Source organism: Mustela nigripes, chromosome 6, assembly GCF_022355385.1.
Source record: "Mustela nigripes isolate SB6536 chromosome 6, MUSNIG.SB6536, whole genome shotgun sequence".
Lineage (NCBI taxonomy): Eukaryota > Metazoa > Chordata > Mammalia > Carnivora > Mustelidae > Mustela > Mustela nigripes.
The window spans coordinates 55460796-55477364 of NC_081562.1; the positions used below are offsets into that span (position 1 = coordinate 55460796).

Consider the following 16569-nt stretch of genomic DNA (forward strand, 5'->3'; position numbering starts at 1 on the left):
TATCTGGCAAACTCCTCCTTCTAAAATCTTAAAGGCTCAATGGCACAAATACTTGGTGCCAGTCAAAACTAATTTACTACATTTCTAAAGAGCCAGTCACAGTGGAATAGAGCAAGGTACGTAAGACCACCAAAATACAGAAAGCCAAAACTCAGTTAAAGGTATCCTATTCTTGAATTTCCTGGATTAGTGGCTGTTCTAACACATTTCTCTTAAATTGGGACAATCTCAAAAACCCCACCACCAAACTATATTGAATCTATGTAATCTTTAAAAAAATCTTTAAAAAAAAAAAAAAGAATCTTTTGAAATTTTAAAGTATTTTCTAATTTACATCCAGTGGAATCAGCAAACTGGTGTTATGGGTCAAACAGCCATAAAAAAGGAGGTTGAGTATGATGACTTATACAATAAGGACAACAGAAACAAAATTTCAAGACTTTCTTCCATACAGCACCTAGCTGGCTCAGTCGGTTAAGTGACTGCCTTTGGCTCAGAGTCCCACATCAGGCTTCCTGCACAGTGGGGAGAAGCTTCTCCCTCTGCCTCTGCTCCTCCCTGCTTGTGTGCACTCTCTCTCTCTGACAAATAAATAATAAAATAAAATAAAATAAAACTTTTGAAAAAAAATCTGTTCTGTAGAAACACATTCTAAGTTTAGCATACCTAAATAACGGACTTATATAATGTCCATAATTGTAAAATAAAAATTTTAAAATAGATAGAGTACTTATTTAAATATCTCACTTTTCAAACTTAATGTTTTGGACTAAAGTCCAAAAAAATAAAGTGACTTGCTGGTAAATAAGAGATATAGATGTGATATGAAACAAGCTCTATTGTCTTGATAACTTGAAACAACTAAAAATCTTAAATATGCTTTAAATAAACAATTGTAATCAAAACCATACTGGGGTAGAATTCATGAAACGATGCTAAAATTTGTACTTGCTTAGAAAATACTTTCTCCTCTAACAACGAAAACAGGATTGTGAAAGGAAGTATAAGGTCTGGTTGCTCAAAAATATTTATTGAACACTGTTATGTGGCAGGAATGAGTTTAGTCAGCTGGAACACACCAGTGTATTAAATACTTCTAAACATACCCAAGATATGACAATTATATATGTGTGTGTGTGTGTGTGTGTGTGCATACATACACACATACATACATATACACATACATACTTGTTAGGGAAATTATACATTATTTTTTCTTTGTGTTAGTTCTGCAAGCATTTTTAAAGTGAAACTTTTAGTGTTATAAATATTCCTGAGGATAAAAAATATATTTTAAAAGTATCTCTTAAAGCTATTAAGTATGAATTTACTTCAGACTGAATCCCTAAAGTTTAACTTTTTAAAAAATATTCAGAAGAATCTGGAATATGTACAGATATCCTTAACAACAAAAAACCCTTAAAACTACTTTATTTGTACCTGAAACAGCTGGCCCTCAACATCACTAAGATTAGTTCAGTCACTGTGGAACAGACTAAGGAATTCCATAAGTAGAGCAATCAAATAGTCAGGAATTACCTCACTAAAAGAATACTGCTCTCTTTAAGTATGTTTGTTCATTCCTACAACAATTTCTATACACAGGTTTTCCTGTTCCTTATTCTGAATTCTACACTGCCATCACTCAAAAGGAAAAAAAAAATCTCAGACTAACAGAGGCCAAATTTCAGGAGGGAAATAAAAATCTTCCTTCCGTCTAGGCTAAATGGACTGATTACACAAAGAACTCCATACATCCGAAAGCACACAGATGTCTGCACTAGTTCCCAGGGCTCAAACAATACCAGTCATTCAATAGCTTTCCTTTTACATAAGCTGATGTGAGAGAGTTCACTCAGCTCTTCTGAACCTTATAACCCAGGATACTGGAACTCTGATAAAGCCTACACTTTTCTTCAGCACTGTTTTCATGTACTTTCTCTGGAAAGTAAACTTCTTTTCTCTCCCCCAAAATAAATCTGGAAATCATTTCTTCTGTTCAATAAGTGATGTACTCAATCCAAAATTACTTTTCCAGTAAAACCACAATCCTTAACATAAATCTAAGATCAACAGTGAAGACTGATAGAATGTATTTTTAAATGCATGAGTTTAAAATATAATTTTACACTCCATCATGCTAATTACCAAATGTATACCATTTGGATGCATTCTATTAATTTTCAGTTGTGTAATTTTAAAAATAGCCACATGATCCATAACTTTCCAAAAATTAAAAAAAGATTTTAAGAACGGGGGGAAGGGTAAATTTTCACACATTCATACACATAAGCAACACTAACCACAACCATCAAAAATAATGAAAAAAAAATTTCACTGAGTATTTGATCAAAATTTAAGACCTCAAGAAAAAGTATTCACTGATTATCCCTTAGAAGCTTAAATAACACTACTTTCTACCTTCAAGGCACACTTTTATTGATTCTTTTAATAATATTCTTGATCTGCTAAATCACTGGCAGTTTCTCACCTTCAGTGCTGGTAAGTATCATGGGTAAACTAAAGCCACAGAAACTCTAATGTATTTTTTTAATAGTATGATAAACTTACTCCCTAAGACACTTATCAGACCTGACACCAAGAAGTAAAGTCCATTACTTTAGGATACAAAATGAGAATGATTTGTTTAATCATTAGATGATTAGATCCTGAGTAGTCAAGACTTCCCTATGAATTTGGCTCCCTTGAGTATGTACTATCATAAAATCATTATTCCTTGTAGAAATGATCTAAATGCTGCTATGGAATTGTGGTAACCAAGCTATATTATCCACCCCTTCTCCATAAAAGCTCCTGTGGCCCTTCCAATTCCCTTTAACACTCTTCCTCTCACCACATACATACTGTATAATACAAATAAACATGCTTTTGAAGAAGGAAAAGTTCTCTTGTCCAAGTTTTCTGTCCTTAAAAAGATTGTAAATCCTTAAAGATATTCCCTCCTCTCTCCCTAACAATAGTACAAAAAAAGCAGAGCTCTAAACATACTACTTAAAAGATATTTGGCTAAACTGCCATCACTGTCCTTACAGTTATAAGATTAAATTTGTCAAAAACAATTTAAGAAATATTTCTCTTTTCACCAAAGTATTATTCCCTAATGACCACTGAGAGCACCAAAACCCTGTGTATTCTATAAAGCAGTAACCTCACAAACATTTCAACACTCTCTGCAACTCACAAACTGTTGGCAAAACAAAGATTCCACTTCTCAAAAGTATCTTGCAAGTTCTCAACAACCAAATTTTTCATCAGTACAGTTTACTGCATATCCAGCATCTCTGATCTCCTCCTTGGGACAGTCAACCCTTTTTTCCTACCATGAGAGCCACATACTTTCTGATGCTTTATTAAGAGACCATCTGACTTTAGCAGATACCGCTTAGTGTCCCTCTAAAAAATGTATTTTTCATATATTATACAAATTACATATATGTGTTCCAGAACTTCTCTCCCTAAAGTTTCACTACAGTATTATCCACATTATCTTTCAGGGACAGACAAATCTTTTCATTTTCCTACAACATGGCATCTTCTTTAAATTTTGTCATCAAGTAAGGCCTGATACCAACACAAAGGAGCACACATAAAACTTTCTTTCATCCCCCCCCCCCACATTCTATTATACAATATCAATCCACTCCCTTCTAGAAATGTGTTTTAAAGCATTCCAACATACTTGAAAGTCAAAGAAAACAGAGTGTTAAGATGGTTATTTGCAAGTTACGTATCTTTACATTTTAAACAATTACAAGTAACTCATTTCAGGTTAATGTTTAGTAATCTATCATGATGGACTCTGGCATAAGAACATATTCAATAAACAAGTATCAAGGAATGGTATATGACAGAAGTGAAGCATAGTAGCAGGAGCATGTGTTGACAGTTCACATTTTCTAATGGGATTTACTCATAGCTTGAAGTTTCCCTTCTGTTTAGAAAATAAACCTTTAAACCTTTACAGCACATATATGTTTAAATAGAAATGAGTTGTTTAACAATTTTTGTTTTTCATTCAATACTGACATATTAAATAATACTTCAAAGTTTAATAAAAAGATACTAGTATAACAAAATGACTGCATATACACTAAAAGTTGTAAGATCCATAAGACTGCTTTACATTGTCTTGAGCTATCAAATACTACTCTTGTAAGGTCTTCATCCCTTCTTCTCTGCCATCTAATTATCCTCTCGTAATTATTAAATGCAAAAACTCTATCTATGGCTATCCCATAAGTAATGTCAGAAACACAATTATCACAAAATTTACAGAAACACCTTACTTGAAGAACACAACATAATTTCCCACATTCAAGTCTACTTGACAAAGAAGCTCAAAGAATCTGAAATTTAGTTTTTGATCTTTCTTTTCTCTTGGGGATGGGAATGGGGGTTGTCTATGCTAGCAAATGGAAACCAGGAAACAGAGATAGTCTTGTCTGTACATTGCACAAAACTTACCCACTTGAAGGATCTAAGGCAATAGCTCTGGGTTGATCCAACTCTTGCCAAAATAACACTTTTCGTAAAGATCCATCTAAATTAGAAACTTCAATCCGATTTGTTTCAGAATCTGTCCAGTATAATTTTTCTCCAAGCCAATCACATGCCAGCCCATCAGGGGACAATAATCCAGAGACAACAACATTCTGTACACTCTCAGTTTTGTTAAACTCTGTTCGTTTAATGGCTTCTTCGCTGACATCACTCCAGTATATCAAGCCATGACCAAATACAAAGTCCACCGCAGCTGCATCCTCCAAGCCTCCAACTACAATTGTAGCATTCTCTTTGCCATTTGTAGCATCAACCAATCGCAAGTCCCGTCTGTTTGCATAAAGCAACAAAGGGGCCGCTAGAATAGAAAAAGAAAAATATGTAAGTAAAAAGAAAGAAAATGTAATGGTTCCTATAAATTGAGTTTCAAATCAACATTAGTGAACAAATACTATAAAAAATAAGAGTAAATAAATCTACAAAAGACTGTCTTAAGTCTCTTCACAAACAAAACACTATTTTTGCAGCATTTAAATACAAAAAGTTGCAAGAGCAAGGAAATAATTCTACTAGGTCAGTCTTTTGTTATTAAAACAGTCTGTCATATAAAATTAAAAAGTTTGGCCATACCAAGAATTCAAAAGGATATGGAGCCAGTGCAACACTCACACTCTCCTGGGGGGGGATGTATATGGTGCAGCCACTTTGGATAACAATTTGACAGTTTCTTAAAAGGTTAAACATACATCCTACCATATGATCCAGCCATTCCATTCCAAGGTATTTACTCAAGAGAAAAGAAAACATAGTCAAAAGACCTGTACATAAATGTTCATAGCAGCTTATATGAAGTAAGGCCAAACGGGGATCAACACAAATGTCATCAACAAATTAATGGATGAACAAACTGTGATATATTCATATAATACAAAGTAATGAACTATTTGTACACATAACATGGGATCTCATGTAACATGTGAATCTCAAAATAATCATATACAGTGAAAGAAGTGAGACCCCCCCCCCAAAAAAGTATAAATTGCATGACTCCATTTATATAAAATTTTAGAAAATTCAAATTACTCTATTGTGAAAGAAAGCAGATCAGTGGTTGTCTGGAGGTAGACAAAAAGAAAGGGATTATACAGGGAGAGATTATAAAGAGGCACAAGGAAATCTACAGGTAATAGGTATCTTATGTCTATGAGGACAGTTCGAGAGAGGTATATTTATCAAAACTTACTAAATTCACTTCCATATGCATAATTTATTACATTATCAATTATATCTTAATAAACCTGTTAAATAAACAATCTGGCAGAGGCCGTTTTTAACACAACTACTTTATTCTGTTTCCAATTGTTATCAGAATGATCTCTGGGAGCACCTGGGTGGCTCAGTCTGTTGAGTGGTTGCCTTCAGGTCAGATCATGATCCCAGGGTCCTAGGATCAAGCCCTGCATCTGGCTCCCTGCTCAGTGGGAAGCCTGCTTTTCCCTCTCCTTCTGCCTACCACTCTGTTTGCTTGTACTCTCTCTGTCAAATAAATTTTTAAAATCTTAAAAAAAAAAAAAAAAAAAAAAAAAAGAATGATCTCTGAATGAGACCTAATATCAAAACTAAATATAAGGCTTATCCTAAAGAAATAATATTTAACTTTGAAAAGGCTGAAACTGGTAGAATTGTAAGTTGTATAAATTCTATGGTTTGGGAGTTTTTATATATCTTTTCCAAGTTCCTGACACGTACTTTCCTGGCATCATTAGTAATTAAAGATCTTGGGGGCACCTGGGTGGCTCAGTGGAATAAAGCCTCTGCCTTCGGCTCAGGTTGTGATCCCAAGGTCCTGAAATCGAGCCCCCCATTGGGCTCTCTGCTTGGCGGGGAACCTGCTTACCTTCCTCTCTCTGCCTGCCTCTCTGCCTACTTGTGGTCTCTGTCTGTCAAATAAATAAATAAAATCTTAAAAAAAAACATCTTGAGCACAACTATCCAAAAGAATTTTCTCTGATGATAGAAATATACTCTCCACTGGGTAATACAGTATCCACTGGCCACATGCTAGAGAGCACTTAAAATGTGGCTAGTGTGACTAAGAAATTAAATCTTTATTTAACCTGAATTCACTTAAATTTAAATAGACAAGTGGTTGTATTGGATAGCATATATCTAAAGGCTGAGATGAAGAATACAAATGAGGGGAGGAAAAATAATAACAGAGTTATGCAATAATGTACACAATCTTCTCTCACAATTACTTAACTAGAGGTCTAAAGCTGTGTCGTCCATAGGCAATACCAAGTACCATTTAAAAGTAACCACTAGGGGCACCTGGGTGGCTCAGTGGGTTTAAAGCCTCTGCCTTTGGCTCAGGTCATGATCCCAGGGTCCTGGGATCGAGCCCCGCATCAGGCTCTCTGCTCAGCAGGGAGCCTGCTTCCTCCTCTCCCTCTCTGCCTGCCTCTCTGCCTACTTGTGATCTCTGTCTGTCAAATGAATAAATAAAATATTTAAAAATAAATAAATAAAAAAGTAACCACTACCTTGTTTGAGAATTTAATTTCAAAAAAATTAAGGTGCTTAAAAAAGTATGAAGAAAAAAGTGATGTTTATCCAGTTTATGAATCTATAATCCAGTTTATGGATTATGGTTGCCAAGTGGAGTTATAAAGTCCACAATTTTCATCTAGAAATATAACATGAATGTCCCTCCTAAGCTTAAATCCATCTGTTTTAATCAAAAACAAACAGGTGGATAGGTTTTTTTAAAAAAGTAACTAAGAGCCCTGTCTGCTTATTCTGTTTATCTAATACTGCTTTTGGCAAATTAATAAATTTCCCTCACAGATTCACTTTTAAACTAATTTCATGCCTTCATTCAGCACAATGATTTATAAGTACCCAGTGTCCACTGCACTCTCTTATACTGAGCCCTTCATGCTATGAACCAATTACAAAAATCAGGAAAAGAGTCCCCAGTAGTTAGGGGCACAATGCTAAGTACTACACAGGGCTAAGCAGGTTAAACAACTGCATGAGAGAACTTACAATTTAAAATCCAAAAGTGATAATAATCTAATATTCATTGAGCATCTTTCTTTACGGCACTATCCTTGGAAAACTGTGTACTAAATCTGTATGGGGCATCAGGTATTAGCTATCTGTTTATGACTTTCAAGTCAAACATTAATATTTCTACTGAATATTTGATCTACAAAACCCAAAGAACCTTTCTGATCATTTAAGATCTCAAAAGGCTTCTACATACAAGGTGTAAAAAAAGAGGGCTGAGATTGGGGGACGAGTTAACTTCTTTTAACTGAGCAGTACTATTTATAATTAAGATTTCTAAGGGTCTATTCGTAGGGCCGCCTACCCACCTCAGTCAGTAGAGCATGTAACTCTTGATCTTGGTTTTGTGAGTGTGGAGCCCCATGATGGGTGTGGAGATTGCTTTAAAATCTTTTCAAAAAAATAAAGAACACTGTGTGAACCTACCAACTATTAAAAGGAAATCCAGGATTCGCTCTGTCTAACCACCCTTCTGATATTTGAATACTTTCTACAATATTACAACGAATATCTATTCAACAATATGTTAAATGAGATATCTGGAAGGTATAATTTGATTGGTAATATTGTTTTACTCTATGAAAGAAATACAATGGATACATACACACACACACTCACACACACACAATTGTAGCATATATGCCATGCATTCCATTAACTTCCATTCCAAAGAGCTTACCTTCTAACTTCCTAATAGCCAGATAATCCAAATATCTGCCAACATATCCCTTTAGTGGAACCTGCATAGATGCTTAGGAATCCTCATTTTCCTTTTTTAACTTCCTACCAAACTTTCTCTAGTAGCCTTTCTAAACTTTTTCTGCTTTCCTAAAGAAAAATTCCATGCCTTGAATCCTTCCATCTCAGATCATCTCCTAAAATAATCTCAGTGAGACAGGAAGCAAGGTAAATGGCATATATCCCCAACATCTTAATTTGAACTTCTCAAAGATTTCTATATATCCCACCCATCCTCCTTTATCTGGTCTTCAGTCACAAATGACAAGTTACCTTTTCTCCTTTTTATGGTTGAAGCAATACTTTTGATTCAGTCTCTCCTTCCTCTCTGCAACTTTGCTCTATGGATTATTCCCTATTTCTTGTGTCTCCAATGGCTCCTGCCAGATGCCTGCTATCAAAAAAATTTCGAATAACCCTAACCTTGTTACCACCAAGAGAATTATGTTTCTCCTAGCCACAAAATCTTACAATATTAAATACACTTCATACTACCATCTTAGTCTAACTGAGACTAATTTCCCACCCATCACTCACCTAAAACTGCTCTCGCCAAGTCTCCAGAAGCAAATCCAGTGGCCTTTTCTCAGTCCTTATTTTGACCTCTATTTAGCAACAATAGACCATAACCCTACCTACGTAAAAGTCTCCTTATACTACATTTACTCGTTTTTCTGGTCATGCTTCATCTGCTTTTTAGTTTCAAATCTTCCTCCCACTTCTCAAATATGGGTATGCCCAAGATTGTCTCTTGTTCCAGAAATGTAAAGAACAAAACAGAAAATCTGCAAGTTCACCCCTAGTCAATAAAGCAACTCTATTCAGATAATTATCAAATCATCATCATTTCCAGCCTAAACGTCAGTACTGCATCTATAACATCTTGTTGGCCATCTCTTCCATACATTAAATTAATCACCTCCCCCACAACCTGCCAAAAACTACACACATACATACACATATGTGTGTGTGATTTATGTATACATATACATAAATATATCTTCAAAAGTCAGTGGTACCATTTTCCTAATATTATGGGTACACAGTGGACACCCTCTTTGACACCTCCCTTTTCCCCAGTCTGTCAAATACTGTCCTGCTGACTCTTCTTTAGCATGCCCTTAAATCTGCCTCTTTTCCATTTTCAGAACCACTATCCTACTCTAGACCTTCATGACCTCATGCCTAAACTACTTTAATAGTAAGTGATCTCAACACTCTCCCACCATTTTCCACTTTTAGTAATTCTACTTGATCCAACTCAAAAAGCTTTCTGATTTCCTTTGCCTAACATAAAAAGTCTCAATACTTCAGGACACTACCAGGTGACTTCTACCTAAGACTCTAAATTTTATAGCCTCTGCATCATACAAGCTGGTTTTGAACAGACTGACTGTGAGGACATCATACTACATTACTATAGCATATTCATCTTTCCGCCCACTCCATACCTCCCTTTCATTATCCCAGCAGGCAAACTCTTCAAGGCCAATTCAAATCTTATCTATTCCATGAATCTTCCCAATTGCTTCAGCTTTCCTTCTTTTGAGTTCTTACAGTCTTTCCCACTTTTCTGATATTAGCATTTTCTACTTCAACTAGGATCTCTGCCCTTTGGGAACAGGAGCAATATAACTAAGTTTATCCCCAGTACATAGCAAGAGTTCACTGCCTGACAGTGATACGGTAAATATATCTCCTAATATCCAAAAAGAATGCTGCAGAACCTGATTTAACAATATATTTGTCATAAACCCAAAATAATTTTACATTAATTCTGGCCAAGAGTTCACAAATGCCCATTACTGACCTATTGACTTGTTCAAAGTTCAGTAAAGCTTATCTCCTCCCCACAGACCTCTGAACTTTTTAGCTAGCTCTCAGCTTAAGCAAAACACAGAACACCCTCTCTTAAGGACTCATTCTGAGTATAAGGTGACCACAAGAAAAAAACATGTCCTGTTAAACTACCGTGGCCATGTCATCTCCTAGCTCCCACCAGCTTATCCCACTCTCCCAAAAAGTTCCTCCTGGCACTATTCACCTCCAGAGCTGTCTTTTTGTGCTTGCTCTTGAGACACCTATATATCTTGTGGTCAGAATATTCTACCTATTACAATAATCTTTTTGAATAATCTCCCTAAGTAGGGATTTATTTTTGATATCTGTATGTTGACATGACTTGGATGAGGGCTGGACTTCACCAGTGAACACACACAACCCCCACTTTGATAATGATATTTAAATTCCTTTCTTGTCCAGAGATTCATGTCTCTTTCCTTAAGGTCAGCTCTTGAACCAGTGCTCCAGACATCTAGTCTGTTGCAACATGGTACTTTGTTATTTTCCAGTGAAGAAAATTTTCTTCGGCTCTTTGAGAATCACACCCTGACTCCTGAGAAGGAATATTCCCAGCTATTCTATTATCCCTTGACTCCTCCAGTGGAGATTACAGTGGGAATTTCCTTGGCTCATCACAAGGGAATAAAGGCACACCTCATTCTTTCACATTTCACTTTACTGCACCTCCCAAATACTGCATTTTTTACAAATTAAAGGTTTGTGGCAACTCTGCATCAAGCACGTCTATTAGTGCTATTTTTCCAACAGCATTTGCTCACTTCACGTACGTATTTCACATTATGGTAATTCTCCCAATATTTCTAACATTTTCATTATAATTTTATTTGTTGTGATAATCTTTGATCAGTGATCTTCAATGCTACTCCTCTAATTACTTTAGGGCACCACAAACTGCAGCCATGTAAGAAAAACAAAATTGGTAAGTGTTTTCTGTGTTCTGAATGCGCCACCAACTAGACATTCCCCTCTCTCCCTCTCCTCAGGCCCCTGTACTCCCTGAGACACAGCAATACTGAAATGAGGCCAATGAATAACCCTTCAATGGCCCCTAAGTGTTCAAGTGAAAGAGTTACAGATTCCTCACTTTAAATCAAAAGTGATTACACTTAGTGAGGAAGGCACATCAAAAGCTTAGAGAGCCTGAAAGCTAGGCCTCTTGCACCAGTTAGCCAAGGAGTGCAAAAGGAAAGCTCTTGAAGGAAATTAAAAGTGCTACTCCAGTCAAGATAAAAATGATAAGAAAGCATGACAGCCTTATTGATGATATGGAAAAAGTTTCAGTGGTCTATATAGATCAAACCAGCCACAACATTCCCTTAAGCCAAAGCCTAACCCGGAGCAAGGCCCAAATTCTCTTCAATTCTATGAAGGCTGAGAGAGGTGTGGAAGCTGTAGAAAAGTTTGAAGTTAGCAGAAGTTGGTTCGTGAGATTTAAAGAAAGAAGCCATCTCTGTAACAACAACAACAAAAAAAAATGTAAAGTAAAGCAGCAAGTACTGATATAGAAGCAGAACCAAGTTATGCAAAAAATGTAGCTAAGATAATTATGGAAGGTGGCTACACTAAACAATAGATTTTCAATGAAAACAAAACAACCTTATATTAGGAAAAGATGCAATCTAGAACTTCTATAGCTGGAGAGCAGTCAATTCCTGGCTTCAAATTGTCAAAAGATAGACTGACTCTCTTGTTAGGTGACTCTAAGTTGAAGCTAATGCTCATTCACCATTCTGAAAATCCTAGGGTGTTTAAGAATTATACTAGATTTACTCTGCCTGCTCTGTAAATGGAACAGCAAAGCTTGGGTGACAACATATCTGTTTACAACAGGGTTTACTGAATGTTTTAAGCCCACTGTTGAGACCCACTTCTCAAAAAAAAAAAATGCCTTTCAAAATATTACTCCTTTTTGACAATGCACCTGGTCACCTAAGCGGTCTGATGGAGATGTCCATCAAGATTAATGCTGTTTTCATGCCTGCTAACACAACATCCATTCTGCAGGCCACAGAGCAAGGAGCAGTTTCAATGTCCAAGTCTTATTATTTAAGTAATATATTTTATAAAGCTATAGCTATTGTAGACAGTGATTCCTCTGATGAATCTGGGCAAAGTAAACTGAAAACCTTCTGGAAAGGATTCACCATTCTAGATACCATTAAGAATATTCATGAATTGGGGGGAGGAGGGGAGTGGGTTTATGGACACTGGGGAGGGTATGTGCTTTGGTGAGTGCTGTGAAGTGTGTAAACCTGGCGATTCACAGACCTGTACCCCTGGGGATAAAAATATATGTTTATAAAAAATAAAAAAATTTAAAAAAAAAGAATATTCATGAATCATGGAAAGAGATAAAAAATATTAATATTAACAAGAGTTTGGATTCCAACCCTTATGGATGACTTTTAGAGGTTCAAGATCTCAACAGAGAAAGTAACTGCAGATGTGACAGAAATGAGAATGAGAAGTAAAACCTAAAGATGTGACTGAATTGCTGCAATCTCATCCAATTCAAAAAACCTGAACAGCTGAGGAGTTACTTCTTACAAATGAGCAAAGAAAGTGGTTTCTTGAGATGGAATCCACTCCTGGTGAAGATGCTGTGAAGACTGTAGAAATGACAACAAAGGATTTAGAATATTATGTCAACTTAGCTGATAAAGTAGCATCAGGGTTTGAGAGGTTTGACTTGAATTTTTTAAGATTTATTTATTTGACAGAGAAAGAGACAGCAAGAGAGTGAACACAAGCAGGGGGAGTGGGAGAGGGAGAAGCAGGCTTCCCGCTGAGCAGGAAGCCAGGGCTCTATCCCAGGACACAGAGATCATGACCTGAGACGCTTAGCGACTGAGCCACCCAGGCACCCAGACTGACTTCAGTTTTTAAAGAAATTGTACTATAGGTAAAATGCTATCAAATGGCATCACATGGTACAGAGAAATCATTCATGAAAGGAAGAGTCAATCAATGCAACAAACTTCAACTGTTTTCTTATTTTAAGAAATTAACACAGCCACCCCAACCTTCAGCAATCACCAACCTGATAAGTCAGCAGCCATCAACATCAGGACCCTCCACAAGCAAAAAGATTACAACTTGATGAAAGCTCAGAATATGATCAGCATTTCTTAGCTATACTTTTAAAATCTAGGTATATATGTTGTTTTTTTAGACATAATGCTAATGCACACTTAAAAGACTATATAGTACAGTGTAAACATAACTCTTATATAAAACAGGAAACTAAAAAATTCATTTGACTTCTTTTGTTGCAACAGTCACTTAACTATGGTGGTCTGGAAGCAAACCCACAGTATCCACAATGTACACTTGTACTCTTTCCCAGTTCCTCTGAATTCTTTTTTTTTTTTAAGAGTTTATTTGTTTATTTGACAGACAGAAATCACAAGTAGGCAGAGAGGCAGGCAGAGAGAGAGGGAGAAGCAGGCTCCCTACTGAGCAGGGAGCCCGATGCGGGGCTCGATCCCAGGACCCCAAGATCAAGACCTGAGCTAAAGGCAGAGGCTAATCCCACTGAGCCACCCAGGCGCCCCCCTCTGAATTCTTATTTATGATTTAATCATTTAATCCCATAAGAAACTCATTCTGTTGAGCACCCTCCCTCCTCCCCCACTGACTGCATGCTTCACCATTTTAGCACTAATTCAGCTCAGTGTCTTCAAAAATGGCAAAACTTTATTCTCTGGCAAATAAATAAATAAAATCTTACAAAAAATTTTTTTAAATGGCAAAACTTTACTAGAGACAATTTAGAACTTCAGTATCCTCCTTGCAAAACTTGGCACCTCCCCAAACTGGTTCAGCTAAAACCTCTCCTTTTCCCATCACCCTCTGTTCTTTCTTCGTCCTTTTTACCACCCTCAACCTTCCTGTCAGTTTCCTTGAATCCTTTATCCATCCTCCTTTAGCACCCCAATCTCCTCCAACCCTCTATCTACCCTATCAGACCTTTCCCTTCCTACTCCAAACCCTCAACTCCCTATAGTCACCTGAGCATTAACCTCCCTTTTCCCTACTAGAAACTCGTAAGGGGCTCTCAGGGACCTGAGTTAAAAATATGAATTGGAGGGGCACTTGGGTGGCTCAGTCATTTAAGTATCTAACTCTTAATTTCAATTCACGTCATGATTTCACAGTCATTAGACAAAGCCCTGTGGTGGGTTCCACACTAGGCATGAAACTTGCTTAAGCTTCTCTCTCCCTTTCCCTCTGCTCTTCCCCTACCACTTGTATATACACGCTCTCCTGCACTCAAAGAAAGAAAGAAAGAAAGACAGACAGACAGACAGACTTGGAAGCAGCCTGGATCTTTTATCTGCTCAGATGAGCTCTGAGCTATCTAGACACCCAGATAGCCCTTGGTCTTTAGTCTCTCACCCAAAATTTGGTACACAGTCTCCATAAGATTACATAAGATTACATAAGATTACACATGAGGGAAAGAAAGTCTTAAAAGATTTCCTCCACAAATACTGGTGGAGACACTTCAGTCCTCATACTGACTGGGCAGGTAACCTCAACTTGCCCCATCTACCAGAAACACAACCATGGTAAAAATATAAAGGAACAATGAGAGCTTTTATATAGACTACCAGTGGGCTGAAACTTCCAAACTGAAGCTATAGGCTATTTATTTGTGTCTGTTTATTTGTTTAGATAGATATATAGATAGATGTTTGCTGCAACTGTTTTTAGCTGAAGAGGCAAGCAGGGCAGACCAGGACAGGTCTAGAGGCCTAAGAAAAGGGCTTGTCTTTATCTCAAGGGCAACAGAAAAAGGTACTAAAGATGACCACTGGAAAAGATTGACCAGTAAGGTGAAACAGAAGTGGAGGAAGAAGCTGGAGAGGCAGCAAAATTAGACAAATCACTTAGGACTTGCAGCACTCCACACAAGAGAGTGATCACTTAAACCAGGGTACACATGGGTGTCAGTGAATTGCTTAGAGAGAGACTACTCTCAATTCCTTACTGCGGAAATGAGCACAGATGTCTAGAGAGGTCAACTGACCACTCCAAAGTCCCGTATCTAGACAGGATAGTGCTGGTGCTGAAGCCGTGTTCCCTGCCTCCAATACTAGAGGTATGGAGGGGAAAGTAAGTCACCATGTCTTTCACACAGTACGCTTAAAATAAATGTTCTTCTTATAATGATATGGTCAAGTTAATAATCAATATTAATCAAAATGTGAGCAATGGCACTCAAGTAGCCTGTTGATAGGGCCCCATTTGGGAGACACACCCACCAAAACTTCACTAACGTTTAATCTTTGTAACATTTACATATAGTATTTTTATATTTTTAAGAACAGTTTAACATGTATGATTCCATTTGGTTTCATCACTTCCCTGTGAGGGTTTTGGGTCAGGTGTCCCTTCTTTGCTGGTAATTAAGAAAACAAAGATGCAAAGAAATGACCTATCCATGGTCACGTCACAGAGCCAGTAAGTGAAGAACCTAGATTTCTTCTGGGTTCCAGATATTCTTAAAAGAACTGCTCACTCTGACATTTACCCACAGTGCCTTACCATAACCACAACTCTACTCTTCCAGAATGATGCCAAAAATGTCAACAGAATATAAAAGTTATGCAAATAATGATGACAATGATAGCAGCATCCTTAGTGCTTTATATACAGTGTCTCATTTAATTTTTAAAACGACCCTGTAAGGAAGGTTGTATCATTATGCCAATTTTACAGATGAAGAATCAAGACTCAGAGATATTAACTACCTGACTCAAGACCAGCAATTATTAAGTTTATGATGCAGAGAAAAAAAACTCAATCCCAGTTCTGAGTCCAAAGCTGGACTCAAACCTACTACAAACCTACACCAAAATCTACTTCCCCATGTCTGGGTGCCTAAAACTTTCAGCCACCTCTCATGTAGTCTATATCATGTCAAACCTGTGGTCAAAGCTGGCTAAGATCTGATATATTTATTTTGTAAGAGCTTTGAAAAGTGCTTTAGTATCAAATACAGTTACTTGCACAAAGTGAAAATTTGATCTTCTATTAAAATACAGAATTTTCTGGAGTCACTGGTCTACTCTTGATAAAGAGGGTTTATAAGGGGCACCTGGGTGATGCAGTCAGTTACGTGTCCGCTCCTGGTTTTGGCTCAGGTCATGATGTCAGGGTTTTGAGATGGAGCCCCACACCAGGCTCCATGTGGAGTCGGCTTGAGATTCTCTCTCCCTCTCCCATTTGTGCTCACTCTCTAAAATAAATAAATAAATTTTAATGAATAAAGGTTATAAAAGTTTTTTCTTTACCTTCTGAGTAATCGCCCTAGAAGGCAAAAACACTGCATCTTATCAGAATTTCCTGTGCTTGAAACTGACTTTATCA

The 16569-nt window shown here is 36.9% G+C and overlaps 1 protein-coding gene across 2 annotated transcripts in view; it reads right to left on the minus strand.

Moving 5' to 3' along the window:
* LRP6 (LDL receptor related protein 6) overlaps positions 1-16569 on the minus strand; it is a 167728-nt gene that overhangs the window by 137625 nt on the left and 13534 nt on the right. For both annotated transcript variants that reach the window (XM_059402617.1, XM_059402616.1), the window contains exon 2: positions 4486-4879. In XM_059402617.1, the coding sequence (XP_059258600.1) occupies positions 4486-4879 (394 nt within the window). The remainder of the gene's footprint in view (positions 1-4485; positions 4880-16569) is intronic.